This window comes from Colias philodice, chromosome 9 (assembly GCF_061535455.1).
Source record: "Colias philodice isolate Cphi_HAF_F1 chromosome 9, ilColPhil1 Martin Lab GWU primary, whole genome shotgun sequence".
Lineage (NCBI taxonomy): Eukaryota > Metazoa > Arthropoda > Insecta > Lepidoptera > Pieridae > Colias > Colias philodice.
Genome location: NC_143094.1, coordinates 2,660,325 through 2,677,039, shown reverse-complemented (window position 1 = coordinate 2,677,039; position 16,715 = coordinate 2,660,325). Strand labels below are relative to the sequence as shown.

Here is a 16,715-nt window from a genome sequence, read left to right as displayed (position 1 = left end):
ACGTAAAGACAACCCAATTGTAAGATAGAAACCAATAAATAATAAAATATTAGTTTAGTTTAGTTTTAACATACAATGCATAGATATGTGGTCTTATTATTACATATCTTATTAGTACGTTTACGTTGTAATTATTATTTACGTACCTGATTCGATTTATGATAATATTTTTAATTTATAATTGAAATGGTATCACAATCGATAATCTTTTGAACATCACTTCTGGTATCACCCGTCGAGCTGTCAAAAAGCAATTCTTATAGTGGACAGACTATATATACTAAAACCTTGCGCTTGAATCACTCTATCTATATAAAAAAACCGCATCAAAATATTTTGCGTCGTTTTAAAGATTTAAGCATACAATATAGTGTCACAGGGACATAGAGGGACAGAGAAAGCGACTTTTGTTTTATACTAGGTATGTAGTTTACGTCACCTATACTCGAACATCAAGTCATCCTTCCAAAAAATTTTTGATCTGACTCAAAGATAAGCGCAATTAATACGTTAATAAGTATTAAGTATGTACCTATATCTTTAGAGTCAAATCGAATGCGATGACCGACTATTTTGTACACAATAGTACTTGCTTTTCAGAAAAGTTCTAAGGAACTACTTGATGTTGTCATCTATATTTATAAAACTCAAAGGTGACTGATATAGTGATCTATCAACGCACAGCCCAAACCACTGGACGTATCGGGCTGAAATTTAGCATGCAGGTAGATGTTAGGACGTAGGCATCCGCTAAGAAAGGATTTCCCGAAATTATTGCGGGAACGGGGGATGTACGTACAAAGTCGTGGGCGGAAGCTAGTACAATATAAAATAGAGATTTCATTAAGATTTGAGTAACAATTTATCTTCAAATCATCTTAATTTAGAACATCTCTTACTACATGTCGCAGTTATCTGGTTGAATCTGCTATTTGATAGAATTACTAGTGCGTTCATTGAATAAGAAAAAAACAATTCGCCAAGTTGTTGACGCTTGTTAACGTTCGGCCTAGTCATTCATTTGAATGGCGTCATTCAATGAACGCGCTAATCATTCAATCAAATAGCAAATTCTAACAGATGACGGCGACATAGGTACACACTTATAATATGTGCTACATTTACATATTTTTGCTTTTGTTTCCAACATGTTATGTACTTTCTGATATAGGACATTATCTCTGTGATACCTACGGTTTATCGTTCTTATCTATTATAATCCGCTGAAATGTTATCAAACACAGCACTTTTTATAGATTGACGAGCGATGACATATTTTTTCATATATCACTTTCAATAATTTCCCTACATTGAACAATACTTCTTATTCATTTATTGATCTTATTTATTTATTTTGGTAAATTTGCTCTACATATAGTAAAACAAAATATATACTAGTTACGTAGGTTGGCAGGTTTACATAATTTTGGTATTTCCTATTATAGTATTATATAATCTGTGGTATTACTTAAGGAAAATTGATAATAATGATATGAAAGGATATGACTATCAAAAAAATACCTATTGTTTTTTATTTTCTTTGCCACAAACTTAAAATACCATATATATTTTTTTATTGTATTTTACATCTACTAGAAGGTTGACGCTAATCTTTTAACGATACTTATAACAACTATCTAAAATTCACATATTATTTTATGCTACTTTTTTTTCCTATACTTAGGTAGGTATTTATTTTGTTTTATTAAAATATATTTTGCTGAATACCTACGGAATTTTTATAAAATTTTAAAAGGGAGAAAAAGGAAATATGGGAAGAAATGAAAAGAGAATAGTTTATAAAATTTAAATGGCTTTATTCCTTAGATTAATTTTACAATAAAATACATTAAAATATAAATATAATATTAAAAGAATCATAGAGCTTATACTTTTGAATTTCTATTTCTTTGGGTTTATAGCTCAATTATTATATGTACTATGTATCTAACCACATTTATACTTATATTATTAAAAACTTAAATAGATACTTCATTATAACATGATTTATTTCTGCAATTTTTCCTGTGCGGCAAGACATTAAAATAAATGTATTTTCTTTCTTTCTTCTTTCTTCCAATTTCGTAAAAAAAATAACCTTTAAATAAAATACTGATGTTAGAACGTAGACTGTGCTTTACAATGTGCTGATCCCGTTTGGCGGGAAACTATTTGGCAAAAATAAATCACAGATTAAAAATGTCTATGCCGTGGTTTGTCCGTGGAACGGGACATAGACAACTGGTTTCTTTTCAGTGTCCGGATTCAGAGAAGTGTAGGCGTTGATCATACGCTCTTGAATCTCCCAGCGGCGGCGTTCGCGCTCTGACTTCGCTTTGCGGATAGAACTGGCCAGCGAGAATGAGAACACTATGCCGATTACCTGGGAAAAAGATTAAAAATGAGAAATTAAATAAATAGGTGTATTAAATAGAAATTTGTTGGCCTTGTTAATAGAATATTGTAGCTGATTAATATTTAGTCACATCCATTTCAAAGAAAATTGAAAATATTTATTTATAAACAATAGTGAAGATGGCTTTCAAAAGCGATTGTGAGTTATTTATTAGTAACACTTTCTGTCATTTTAATTTACTTATCATGATAATTTATGATAACCTTTTTCTAATTTTGCTATTCAAAATATTATTCTTATAATAATGATTGTATTCACATTTCACAATTAAATTCTATCAGGATGAACGCAATGGTTAGGTATAGCGTCAGCGCTCAAGAGTCCCGTGCTCTTAGAGCGTTTTCACATTATCCGATCCGATATCGGATATCGGACGCCGATAGCCGATATCCGATATCGGATACAATTTGCCCTTTCACATTGTCCGATAAAATCGTTCCGATATCATCATGAGTGTTGCCAGAAATTTTTAGAGAAAACTAAACTAAATTGCCAGTTGATAAAAAAAGGTATAATTAATAAAAAATCAAATGTTATATCATAGTTGTACTTGTACATTAAAAATAACTACGATAAAGAAAAACAACTTCAAAAAAGAAAAGTAAAATGTAATAAAAGATTTGATATCACAAATTACTGCATATTATTTAGATGTGCTATTTACTAAATAGTTTTGATATCGGTCATTTGTATAACATAATATACTTATGTTAACACATTATAAATTAAATAAATTTATATCAATACCTACTACAACCTAGTATTAGTTAATAGTTTTAGTAATACATATTAGTAAATACCTTTCAAAATCTATTAAATGTATTTTTAGCAAGACGTACCTAGTCATTAAGTCATTTTTTCAAAACATACATTTATAAAAGTTCATGACGTAGTACCTATGATAAATTTATTAAGTGATACAATCTTTGTTCACATTTTCTTTTCTTTTTCTTATTACACTGTAATATCCTAAAATAATATTGTCACTCGTTCAAATATATTTGTAATATGATTGTTGTAATTTCCTCTAAGTCAAGATACATAAATTATTTTATTGTCATAAGCAATTATTTTAGAATTAAGAGTTTTCAAACTTTGTATTCTTTGTTGTAAATTTAAAATAAAAATAAAATCGGTGTGAAATCTCCTCCTTTTTTTGAAGTCGGTTAAAAACAAAGCACTCAATGACAACAATACAATAAACAGCACAACCAACATCCGAGTAGGAGTAGGAGCGAGGCAGAATGAGATAAAATAAAGATGATAGACACTAATGTTTTCGAAGATAGATATTTGAATTTAAGAACGCAATATATTTTTGTTTACTTCATTCAGTTCAGCCAATTGCCGTATATTTTAATACGGCAAATAAAAATACCTGCCGTATAAATCGTATTTTAAATGCCTATAAATACTTAAATGTGTGTTTTCTTAATAAAATAAAATCTTTAATAGAAAGGTTAAAAGCAAATAATTTTTTTAAAGATTGAGCGCCCTGACTGAAAATACACAAACTAGTGCTTTTTTGCTGTTGGTATACTGCCTTTTTGAAAATTGAGTTGGCAACACTGAACATTATCGTCCGATAGCCACTGGGAATATCGGTGTCGGCTCCGATATCCGATATCGGACCGGACAATGTGAAAGACAGGTACATATTTCATACATTTTACTTCCCTCCGATATCGGATATCGGCTATCGGCTTCCGATATCCGATATCGGATCGGATAATGTGAAAACGCTCTAACGCTCTTAAATTACCTACACCAATTATTATTACGTATTCCTTGGAAGACATACATTGTCTTATAGCTTCTCGCACTCCTACACCACTACTCACAAGAAGCATCTTACTACCAATACAAACCTGAATGAACGCAATAGTCATAGCGCCAGCGCCCAACAATCCCGCACTTTGGTACACCAAGTACGTGATCCTGGGAAGACATCCATTAGCGTACAGCTTCTCGCACTCCTCCACCTCCAGCTCGCCTACAATTTGTGTACGGGTTTGCGCACAACAGCTGTAAGGGACTGTGAAGTTGGACACCGCGATGCCCTCGTTGGCGGGCGCGTTGTGGACCTCGTTCCAGTCTAGATAGCTGTCCACACCGCAGCAGTTTAGCTGAAATTTTATTATTAATTTATCCATTTACTAGCAGTCACACTAATATTAAAAAGAATTTGTTTGTTTGAACACGCTAATCTCAGGAACTACTGGTTTGATTTGAAAAATTCTTTGTTAGATAGCCCATTTATCGAAGGCTATATATCATAACGCTAAAACCAACAGAAGCGAAGCTCTGCCTGTTTTTTATAAATTGAGTTGACAAAATGTAGTGCGGCTAAAAAAGGGTAAAATAAAATTAAAAGATTTGTCGTTTTCCACACCTCAACTCATCAACTGAAGAATCTTTAAATTTCACTGATACATTTATTTGCGTATATACCTATCAATTTAACTTTTTTATGATTCCTCAGTCAAAACTTTATGCACCTACTAACAAACTTTTAATTAATTTGTTAACAAGATCGCTACAACATACCTATCACTTAAATTAATTCATGAAATTCCCATTTCAACAATAAATGTGACCGCAAATTTTCTCTGCATGACTGAAGACTAACAGTATTTAATACCAACTTTTAACTTTTATTTAATTTATTTTATTTACATTATACACTCACTCTGCTCTGAATGAAGTCGAAGCTGCCAGCGACTTCAGCATTGCTGTAATAGTACGGCATTGTCTCTCGAAGGTTCTCATCGAGCATGCCTGTGACTTGAGAACGAAGGGTGTACGCAGCGATCGCAGCTGCCAATTCCAATACAAGCACCAGACTGAGGATTACTGCGAACTGAAAATTACGATTTGTAAGAACTTTGTGTTGAGCATTCAAGTCTATATTAAAATATTATAGAGCTGAAGAGTTTGTTTGTTTGTTTGAACGCGCTAATCTCAGGAACTACTGGTCCGATTGGAAAAATTCTTTCAGTGTTAGATAGCCCATTTATCGAGGAAGGCTATATCACAGTATTACAATATGTGGCTATATGCTATACATATATCATTACGCTAAGACCGGAGCCACAGATTAGAGAATAGTTACTTCGTAACCGGAGCGGAGCGCGGCGGAGCGTATTTCCAAACTATACATAGCCAGCTGAACGCAACCATAGGAAACTGCTCGTGTATACTTTGTAATGCTGTTTTTAAGTTTGTTATTACAATATATACACGAATTTTGCGTACTGATCGTGTATACTTTGTAAAGCAGATGCTTGCTTCTTCTTTCCAAACTATACACGATCAGTACGCAAAATATGTATAACTAAATATAGCTAACACCACTTACGCTTGAGCGAAATAATAAATATATAGGCAATCAAAGACTTGTACAGCTATATCTATCTACTTTTATTCTTCTTGATTGATTCAGTAAAATATGGAATAAAAATATTATTAGGTAAGCTTAGAAAAATAAATAGGTAACAGATATAAGGGTTACCTATGGGTTAGGTTAGGTTCGTGTTTTTTTTAACTACACAAAAATAGGAGCCCCGTGAAGCGGACTCCGTCGCCTCGCAACCGTCTTCTTCTGGACTTATTAGATTCTTACATTTTAGCACTATTGTCAATTGTAAGTCGTGCAGTATAGTCGGGAACGAAGACACAAGCATCCTCGATACAAAAAATATACGATCAGTACGCAACATTATATACACAATACACATGCATTTTAATAATAGATTTCAAAACAGCAATACAATAATATAAACGCGAGCAATGGAGAGACGCCGCGCTTACTCCGAAACAAACACGATTAGTCCGCATGCGTACTGGCGCTGTATGTTTTGGAGCGCTATATTCTTACTTACTTCACTACAAAGTATACGCGAGTATTTGCAAGTATTTGCGTACTGCTGTTGTATAGATTGGAAGAACTTTGTAAAAAAGTTATTTCCAAACTATACGTGATTAGTTTCACACCGTTGCGTACTGGCCTTGTATAGTTTGGAAAGACGCCGCGGCGGAGCCAGTGTTTTAGCTAGTGTTTTATAAATGAGAAATTTTTGAGAACGGGATTCGATTTTCCGCCTCGTGATCGAATTTTATCTTTTCTTTAAAAATGCTTTAAAATTCAACTAATTATTCCTTGGTTTAATTTTTCCACCTTAATTTAATCGAATTTATTTTATATTCCAAGTTTTTCGTATTCAAGTTTGTTTTTACTGTTCTGTGTATTTAAGTTTTAGACCTTAATAATTAAGTACCCTTCTAAAATAATTCATATTCGTTCAAAGCAATTGTTACTTTACTTTAAATTCCGCACTAGATGACGTTGATAAAATACCTATAGGTACCTATATAAATGTGTTTTGTTAACAAGGAATCATTGTTTAAATGAATATATGTAATTAATTATATCCAATATCATAACAAAAGTAAAAGAACTTTCTACGTAGCTGTAAGTAAGTACTAGCATTTTTATCTTTAAATTTTATATCGTACATGATTGTCTGTAGACTAAATTGCGAAGAAAGCATTTAAACATGGTATTACGATAATAACAAAGGAATAAAATTATTTATTAAACTTGGACGTACCAATTTACAATATACATGAACACAACACAAAAGTGTATGTGAGTCAGGTGTTATCTATTGATTATACGCTTATCTCTGATTTCAGGAAAGGTGAAACATTGATAGCACTATGTTTTATGAAAACATTTTGTTCAATATTGCAAATGGGACATAGATTTTTTCTATTTTACGTTTTTAAGCCACACTTTATGAACGACTAGCTTTCCGCCTGCGGCTTCGCCCGCGTTTTCAAAAAAAAACCCGCATAGTTCCCGTTCCCGTGGGATTTCCGGGATAAAACCTAGCCTATGTCACTCAGAAATGATGTAGCTTTCCAACAGTGAAAGAATTTTTCAAATCTGCCAAGTAGTTTCGGAGCCTATTCAATTCATACAAACAAACAAACAAAAAATCAAACCTTTCCTCTTTATAATATTTGTATAGAAAATGACGACTATTATTGAAATGAATAGTAGCTTAATGGTGACAAACCTATTGGCTATTTACCTACTTCTACATAATTATGTAGGATTTTCCTTTAACATTTCATAGAAGATGATAAATATTTTTTTCATACTTTGATTTCTAAGGTTTAGGATTGAACCTTGCACTTTCTGCATTCACATTATACATATGTGAGAGAATTATAACAGAGTAGTTGTTATGTACTCTATGGTGTACAACATAATGTCGATATTGAATTGATATGAAATGCATGGGGTTACGGCCCATGCTATGTTTATATTCTATTGAGTCAGCTCGATGATATAGTCTCGGTACTGCCATCGACCGTGCGCACTGAGTCATTATTTAATATTATTTCACATATCTACCTAATTATTGTATCTAAGGAAAGAAAAGTATTCAGATTTTTACCCTACAGGTTCATTTAAAATGCTACTGAAGGAAAATAGCTAATCCGTGCTTTCCTTACTACAAATGAACATAAATTTTCATCATCAGCGTTTACGGATACGTTCCCACTGCTGGGTAACGGGTATGAGAGATATGAGAGTACAGGCCATAATCCACTATTATATAATAGACACTTAGAATATAATAGATAGTGTGTATGTCATTCCTACACGTTATAACGGAGAAAATTATGGTAAACTAGAGGACCGCCCCGGCTTCGCCAGTGGTACATATTTCGCAATAAAAGGTAGCCTATGTCCTTTCTCGGGTATCAAAATATTTCCATACCAAATTTCATGCAAATTGGTTCAGTAGTTTAGGCGTGATTGAGTAACAGACAGACAGACAGAGTTACTTTCGCATTTATAGATAACTAGAGGTCCGCCCCGGCTTCGCCCGTGGTACATAATTCGTAATAAAAGGTAGCCTATGTCCTTTCTCGGGTATCAAAATATCTCCATACCAAATTTCATGCAAATTGTTTCTGTAGTTTAGGCGTGATTGAGTAACAGACAGTCAGACAGAGTTACAACAGAGTGAGTGCTTTGGCAACGACACGAGGGCCAGAGTTATTATAGTATAAAAATGTACTCACAATGTTAACTAAACACGTGCTCTCCTTCAAAGCGCCAATGCACCCAAACAGGGAGACAAACAGCATGATAACACCGATCACGATGATGAAGGTGGCCGGCGAAAACATCTGGTCGTACAGGAAGAACGACACATCGTAGTATATCGCGTAGATCGTTGTGCCCACGGAGATTATGAGCGCTGAGGTTAGCTGGAACATATAGGAATTATATTAGAAGTAAAAAGACGAAGAAAGAAGAACCCTTTTTTTTTTTTTTTTTAGTGGGGAAATCTTGCATAGATACCCACGGCCTCCGGGGAAGAGGCCGTGGGTTATGTCGGATTCCTACCGACCAAAACCCCACTGTGTTCCGTCAAGCCGCATCAGCGACAGGGCCACGGGTATGTGTAGAATTCATCCGTGACCAAGAAAGAAGAACCCTGCAATGACAGCAAGTACAAAAAAGTGTAGAGTGGACATAGAATCTCCTCCTTTGAATAAGTTATTACAAGAAATAATCACTGTGGTGTTACGTCATACGTGGCTTTCTGCGCTTTATAAAAAAGGTACCTACTCTGAAGCTGATAGCTTCACGTTATTTTGCACCAAGTGACTAATTAAGAACGTTTAAGAATTTGTACAGGTACATGGATCTTTACAATTATTTATAACAATTTATATCCAATTAATATTAGCTAGGTACCTATATTATATCCTTATTCATCATAAATACTATCAATTGATGACCGATTTAATAATTGCATATTGGGTCAAGTTCCCTTATGTTGTTTGATTTATTACAGTTCTAATAAAATAATAAGTAGGAACATAAAAGCAAATGCTTCCACAAACTGAATTTAGTCTCTCATAAATTTTACCTACGTACTGCAGTAAGATTATAGATAGGGATAGGCAATGAATATGTAAAGCTTTCTAAAACACAACAAAGGGCTGCCAAACTATTGCACAATATCAAACATAAATATGCAAAAAAGAGCGTGTGTGCTGAACACACGTGTCAGAAGTGAAACTTCTTTGGCAAGATTCAAAGATACCAAAATCGTCCCCTTAATCCATGACGTGGCGGCATTGCTATGACGCAACCTTGTTACTGTCAACGCGCCTAATGAAGTTTCACTTCAACACAATGTTCGCAGAATCTCTAGCTGCATTCAGACATTTTATAATCCTTCTCAAGAACATTCTGTCTTAGATAACATTAGTTACTCTATTTAATCTCTGTCTTTAAAACCTGCAACACAATACGTATCGTGACAAGTTGAGTGACCTTGCCGTGCTGGCAAGGACAGTGGTTATGCGGTCTCACATATTGTTATTGATTTTACACACCGTATACGGTATAATGTTCGCCTCATTAGACTTTATAAGAATGATGAAGTCTGGAGATTTCAGAAAAGTTTTAGGACGTTTTTTACAGCCAGAGAATTTTTTTCGGGTTAATATTGTTAGAGTAGGAATTTAGAAATTTTTAACAAATTGCACTATGTTGCAACACATTTCTAGCTTTAACTTTGAGCATTAAAACTAGTAATTAAACTCGAAAAAAACATGATATTTTACCTACATAACACTATCACTACATAGTATGTATAAAACAAAGTCGCTTTCTCTGTCCCTATGTCCCTTTGTATGCTTAAATCTTTAAAACTACGCAACGGATTTTGATGCGGTTTTTTTTAATAGATAGAGTGATTCAAGAGGAAGGTTTTAGCACAGACTAATAATAATATACTTCGTATACAAGTTTTAGTATATAATTTATTAGGTTTTAGACAAAGCGGGTCAAGCCGCGGGCGGTAAGCTAGTATCTAATAAACGTGACCTGACTGATCCAGGAAGTATTTCGGCTGTAATAAAAAACTTATATATCTTCTACTATATAAAAATAAGTCGAGTTTTCCTTCCTGACTCTATAATATAACTCCAGAACGCACGAACCGATTTCCACGGTTTTGCATTCGTAGGAAAGGTCTCGGGCTCCGTGAGGTTTATAGCAAAGAAAAAGTGTCTCTGGTGGCGAAACGGAGTTCGCCGGGTTTGCTAGTACTTATATATTTCTAATGTACCTAATCCCTAGGTTATTGAGATTCAGACAGTCACAGCTAACAGATTCCTATTCTATAATCCATTTACTGTAAAATGGCATTTATCACTGATCATCATAATCAACATTGGTAACACATACGTCACCATTTCACCAACCAGCAGCTCGTAGTCAATTGCATTCTATAAAAAAAACCTATAGTAAAACAAAGGTTTTTTCAAATCGATTCTTCACTTCCTATCGTGTTTTTCAAACCTTTTCATTGCACGACCTTGTTTGTTGTAAAGAAACGGTATGTACTTTACTAATGATTTGTTTGAATTGCTCATTTTATCACTGATAACGAGGAAATAAAATTGTGAAACTTGTTCTTCTAATTTACCTTATCAACAATAAATTAAATTAAAGAAATTTCTAACATAATGAAAGGGTACCTATGGAATTTACTGATAATAGGAATAATCCTATTTTTTAAGTGAAACTTCTTTATCGGGGTGGAAAAAAATTTAGTGTAACATTTTTTCGTTACGCGTGACATTTTTCCGTTACGCGCCATCTTTTTCTTATCCTTACCACGCGTGATTCGACGTATTTCTGTATAGTAAATTATTTTTTAAAAAATAAGGTCATAAAGAAGTTTCACTTCTTACGTGTGTACAATAGTACATGCACACATTTTTTTTAATATATCTTTATGTACCCACTCTGAAAAAAGAACGTCTATCAATACAATATGATTTTGATTAGATACGGATTACTTTCCGCCAGTTACCTATATGAAATCTTGAAGTAATTTCGCTCTTATTAGAATGAAACCATATTAGTAACGTACCTAGTTACATAGCATTAACTAGAAACTAATAATATAAAGAATCAGTCTGACTCTGATATCACACCAATCTGTTTATCATAAAATAAAATGCATCAGGCTAATACTTCACAAGGTTACATTCAGTCTCATTAGCGTTTGTTTACACTATTTAAGGCACGTTTAAGTGACTTATAAGAGTAATTCTTAGTCTTACCTAGTATAGTATTATACTATGTATCTGTTGTCTTACTGTTATTTTTTTGCGCGACTGCGACCGTAACCCGAACCACGAACTTGCGTGGAAACCTTTGTACAATGTAAGTACGAATGTTTGCCCTTACGTAAAGAAAAAATATTTGCGAATATAGACCTACACTGCGTATTTGTGACCGACATATATGTAAAAATTTGCATGTATAACATGTTAATGTATCGTTTATTTCACGTTTGATCTTAAGCAGTACTTTAATCATAACTGAATAGACATTAGATAAAAACAGATACAGATAAAAACTGCAATGGTTAATAGTTTCTGTGTTCTGTGGTTATAGATTTTGTTGCTCTAATAGGGATTGTGGCGCGATTTTTTACAAATATCTTTAATGCACAGACATTTTTATGTATAGGTACTTACTTATCTTCCTTCTGTATTCTTAGATCTTGGTTCTAATTACTTATTCATGAGAAATGCATATCGTTCTCTAATGTATTAATGAATACTGTGGTGTATTTTAATTAAGTTAACAGTCTTACCGGTTGTTATTAAGTCTATCAGCGATTTCTTGATAATATATTATAATACTTTGTTCATTAGTCACATAGATAAATCCTACGAATAATAAAATGGTAAAAAATTTACGATCGTTGCGTTGTTCAAACACGCAAAAGGTAGAATAAAATTCGATGAAAATTGGCGCAATGATAAATTTTTGTCTGGAATTACACATTAGTCTAAATTTCTAAAAAGTAGTGAGTAATACATATTTTAACGAAAGCCTTTCGCTCTCGCTTCTCTCAAAAAGTTTTTCAAACGATTACATTCATTTTTCATGATTTCATCCATATCCTTATTATTTTGTATTATCAAGCTATTCACATTTCATAAAACTAAATACATTTTTTGCAAATTAAAGATTAATCGTTTTATTGTGGTTTTATTATGCGTATTATTTATTAAATCAGTCACACTTAAGTACCTACACGTGTACATACAAGCCATTTTTTTAAATAAAGAAAGAATATTATGTACAAATAAAATATCTGAAAGCTTGTTAATCCCTCGTATTTATCCCTCTTTGTGAAAAAGGGGACTATCAAATGATAAAAGTTTCACTAAATAAGGTGTAGGTAATATGTAAGGTGTAAGTAAAACAGTGATAAGCAGAGATAACGAATGACGTCATCATAATGTTTTTATTGCACCTCTATATCCCTTCATTTTCAAATCAAATACAAAAAAATCCAGGTAACTTAGGGGACTTCCCCTCACTTAGTTTGTAAATATAAGTTAGGTATGTAGGTACATTATTATGACGTTCAGTTGATATTGATAACAATTGACCCTGGGAATTTTTTATGTGTTTTGTCATTGCAGGTGTAATAATCGCAACTGATTCTCATACTAAATTTAATCTCTTTCACCCTCTTTCACCTTTAAAAATAAATACTGACACATTTGTACAAGAAACAAACAATTTTAAAGCTGATAAGGAGTTTTCGTATTCAGTTTTAGATAAAGGCACATTTATGGGAAATTTGTTAAGGTAATTAACACTTTTGTACGCTATTCAGCCACTTGAAGATTACACAGATAATTAAATAGATAATTCAACAACGCAATAAAATTTAAACTCACCACAAATATTGCTGTAACACACAGCAGCATATACTTTATGCACTTTATCCCAACTTCTAGATTATTCTGCGCCATGCTTGAAACAATAGCACGAAACGAAATTCAACACAATACTGAACGATTTAAGTCTTATCTACGTTATCAAGGTATCGAACGTTCGTACTGCGAGTCGACAAAACACAAATGCCATGAAAACTTGTTTCTTTCAGCGTTCAGGCGGGCTCGTATGGCGTCATGCAAATTACTGAACATTATTGGCTCTAGTGTTGATTGGAACGTTTTAATTGGCCGTGACGTCACAAAATACCCGCACTACCTTGGTTATAAGTTTTATAGAACCTCATTGTCTATGATTGATACAGATAAAAAATTCGAATGTTACTTTTTTAAATTTGAATTGCGCGGTTTTGTTGCCACTTTCTGTAAATCGTGTTATCTTTTCACTACGTTTCATGTCGACCTACTTTTGTATCTCAAGGTGGAATTATCTAGTTAGATTAGAATTTCAGGCCGTCTTTGAAATTTGAATATAAGAAGGAAAAATAAATAACGAATGATCTTGGTTTATATATTTTACAAAACTTATACGGCTCAATGTTGTACATTGAACATATAAAATATGGATTGTGATGGTATTTTTAATTTTCTTCAATTATATTTCTCTGTATATCTATGTACTTAGTACTGTTTTTTGTGTGCTAAGAGAATTCTAATGAAACAGTCAAATTTATTGGCCTGAGAAAACCGTATATATATACTTTAGATAATGCTCGTAGGATAAATAAATAATTGTGCCCTGCATTTCGCTCTACAAATACAATGGTTTATTATTGTAAGTAATAGTCATGTAGGTAATAGGTATATATGTCACGGCTAAAGGTAGGTGAGAACATAAACTTAAGATTAGCCGGCTAAACTTAGGTTTATTTTCGACGAGGTGTTAATGTTAGTTTGTTCTATCTTTAGCCGGCTAAACTTAAGTGTAACCGCAGGCCCGTGGCTAAAAATGTCGGGGTGGGTAGATTTGGTTAGCGCCGGGCCGGTGGAGGGCTTGAGGGGCCCGCACAGTGCCAGAAAACACTCGCCCTGTTCCTTACATGTATTATAGTAACCAAATCTACCCACCCCGACTCAGGGCAGAAAGCTGGTGGCTAGGTTAGGTTAGGTTAGAACTCTTAAGACCCGCACGAGCCGAGCGAGCGCAGCGAGCGTGCTGCGGCAGCAGCCGGCGAAGTGCCAGAAAACACTCGCCCTGTTCCTTACATGTATTATAGTAACCAAATCTACCCACCCCGACATTTTTAGCCACGGGCCTGCGGTTACACTTAAGTTTAGCCGGCTAAAGATAGAACAAACTAACATTAACACCTCGTCGAAAATAAACCTAAGTTTAGCCGGCTAATCTTAAGTTTATGTTCTCACCTACCTTTAGCCGTAACATATATATATATCTATACTTAATGAATAGTATGATTGTACTAATGGTTTTACCAACCCACATATTAGTCTACTAATTATTATTAGTCATTTGATAAAAGCCTGAATCACTTTCTCTGTAATATTTAATTACAGATATATTTAACTACCTAATAGTTTTAACTTTTAACTAATAGTTAATTGTTGTATAATACGTGTCACTTTAAGTTTAATGCTAAGTGATCACCGTTTATCATAACTACGTATTTGCTTATTTTTGTACACTAGAGTAAAAAAATATATACAGATAGGTCCAGTACCTATACTATAATATATTTTTCAATAAACAAGACTAACTTCTCAGAAGATTTATACACAAGTTCAGCCTTAGTTAATGCCATTGCACAATAAAATTATCGGTTATTTAAAATATTAAGAGTAACAAACACACACAAACACATCCACAACTTTCGCATTAGGTAATAATATTATAAGTATATTAGTATAAGTAGGATGGCATAAAAGTTCAGTGGGCCATAAACCCACACGTTGGCTAAGTGTAGGTGGAAGTCTGGAAGATGTCACATGTCATTGAACATTGAATTTTTGGACATGCCATTTTCCTCACGATGCAGATGTTTTCCTGGAAGAGTATTGATGTGGATAATCCTACTAATATTATAAATGCGAAAGTTTGTGAGCATGTGTGTGGGTGTTTGTTACTCTTTCAAGCAAATACTACTGAACAGATTACACGAAATTTAGCACACATATAGAGGGTAACTTAATGGATTAGCACATAGGATAGGTTTTATCCCGGAAATCCCACGGGAACGGGAACTATGCGGGTTTTCCTTTAAAAACGCGGGCGAAGCCTTGGGTGGAAATCTAGTGTACCTATAAATTAAGTTTTAGCATGCTCGTCTCGTTCCAAACCGTCGACTTTTTGATTGAAATCCGTGGTCGTAACCACTAATCCACTGCTCGTCAGTCGTCATGAAAAGAATGTAGGTATCCTGTGATATATTTGTAAACAATACTTACTTACTTACTATCTGGCGCGGTGACCCCAAAGTGGGTCTTGGCCTCCGACAGCAAGAGACGCCACTTATACCGGCACGGAGCGATGTTTTCCCAATCTCTTCTGTGCAGTGATTTGTGACTAGATCATTGGTTACTTATGGTCTGCCCAGCGATACTTAGGGCGGCCGACTGGCCGGCGGCCTGAAGGACGTCCCAAGTAAGCCCGCTTAGCAGCACGATCATCTTCCATTCGTATTACGTGGCCTAACCATCGTAGCCTGTGCGCTTTCACCTCTCCTAAGATGTTCGGTTCGTCGAAAAGTGTCTCTAACTCCTTATTTGTTCTCACTCTCCAACTGTCGTCACCTGAGCGGATCGGGCCTAGTATTTTTCGGAGTACTTTGCGTTCCGTTACGAGGAGTTTCATTTCCTCCTTTTGGGTGAGCGTCCAGGTTTCGCAGCCGTACATAAGAATCGGCCTTATCACAGTTTTGTATATTCGGAACTTTGTATGTCTGCTTAATAGTTTGGACACAAGTATCTTGTGTAGGCCTAGGTTACACCGCAAAGTGTGTGTATTGTTTACACTACACTACACCGTGGTGTAAACAATACACATAAAACAAAATATCAAACTAATTATTTATTTTTCTCGCAACTTGCCTTATAATTTTAATCCTTAAAATTTTTCTTTAGAACCTGAATTTGAACAACATTTAAAAAAACACAGCGAATTGCATTGTGTGGTAGCTATTATTAACAGTGATACGATAACTATGTTATCGCTTATAAATGCTCATGAAATTTAATAAAATTATCGTGTATTTATCACCTAAAAGAAATAAGAGGTGTTGTGTAAAACAAAAATAATGTTAATCCTCTTGTATAGCATAGATAAATGCTATTTAAAGAGCTTGACACTATTAAGCACTACATCAAGTACATATTATCTCGATGCACTACATATTGTTATTTTTTTCTTCATAAAGAATGTATTCAAAAGAACTGAATTATTTTTTGTGACAGTGTTTTTAACTACTAAACATAATTC

The 16,715-nt window shown here is 34.0% G+C and overlaps 1 protein-coding gene across 1 annotated transcript; it reads right to left on the bottom strand.

Moving 5' to 3' along the window:
• Positions 1–1,804: 1,804 nt before the first annotated feature.
• Positions 1,805–13,469, bottom strand: LOC149485691 (CD63 antigen-like). Its single transcript, XM_089698956.1, has 5 exons — positions 13,226–13,469; positions 8,516–8,704; positions 5,106–5,276; positions 4,285–4,542; positions 1,805–2,383 (listed from the first exon to the last, which is right to left on the bottom strand). Exons 1-5 carry the CDS (start codon positions 13,298–13,300, stop codon positions 2,204–2,206), a joined length of 873 nt encoding a protein of 290 aa, XP_089555082.1. The 5' UTR covers positions 13,301–13,469; the 3' UTR covers positions 1,805–2,203.
• Between the last annotated feature and the right edge of the window lie 3,246 nt (positions 13,470–16,715).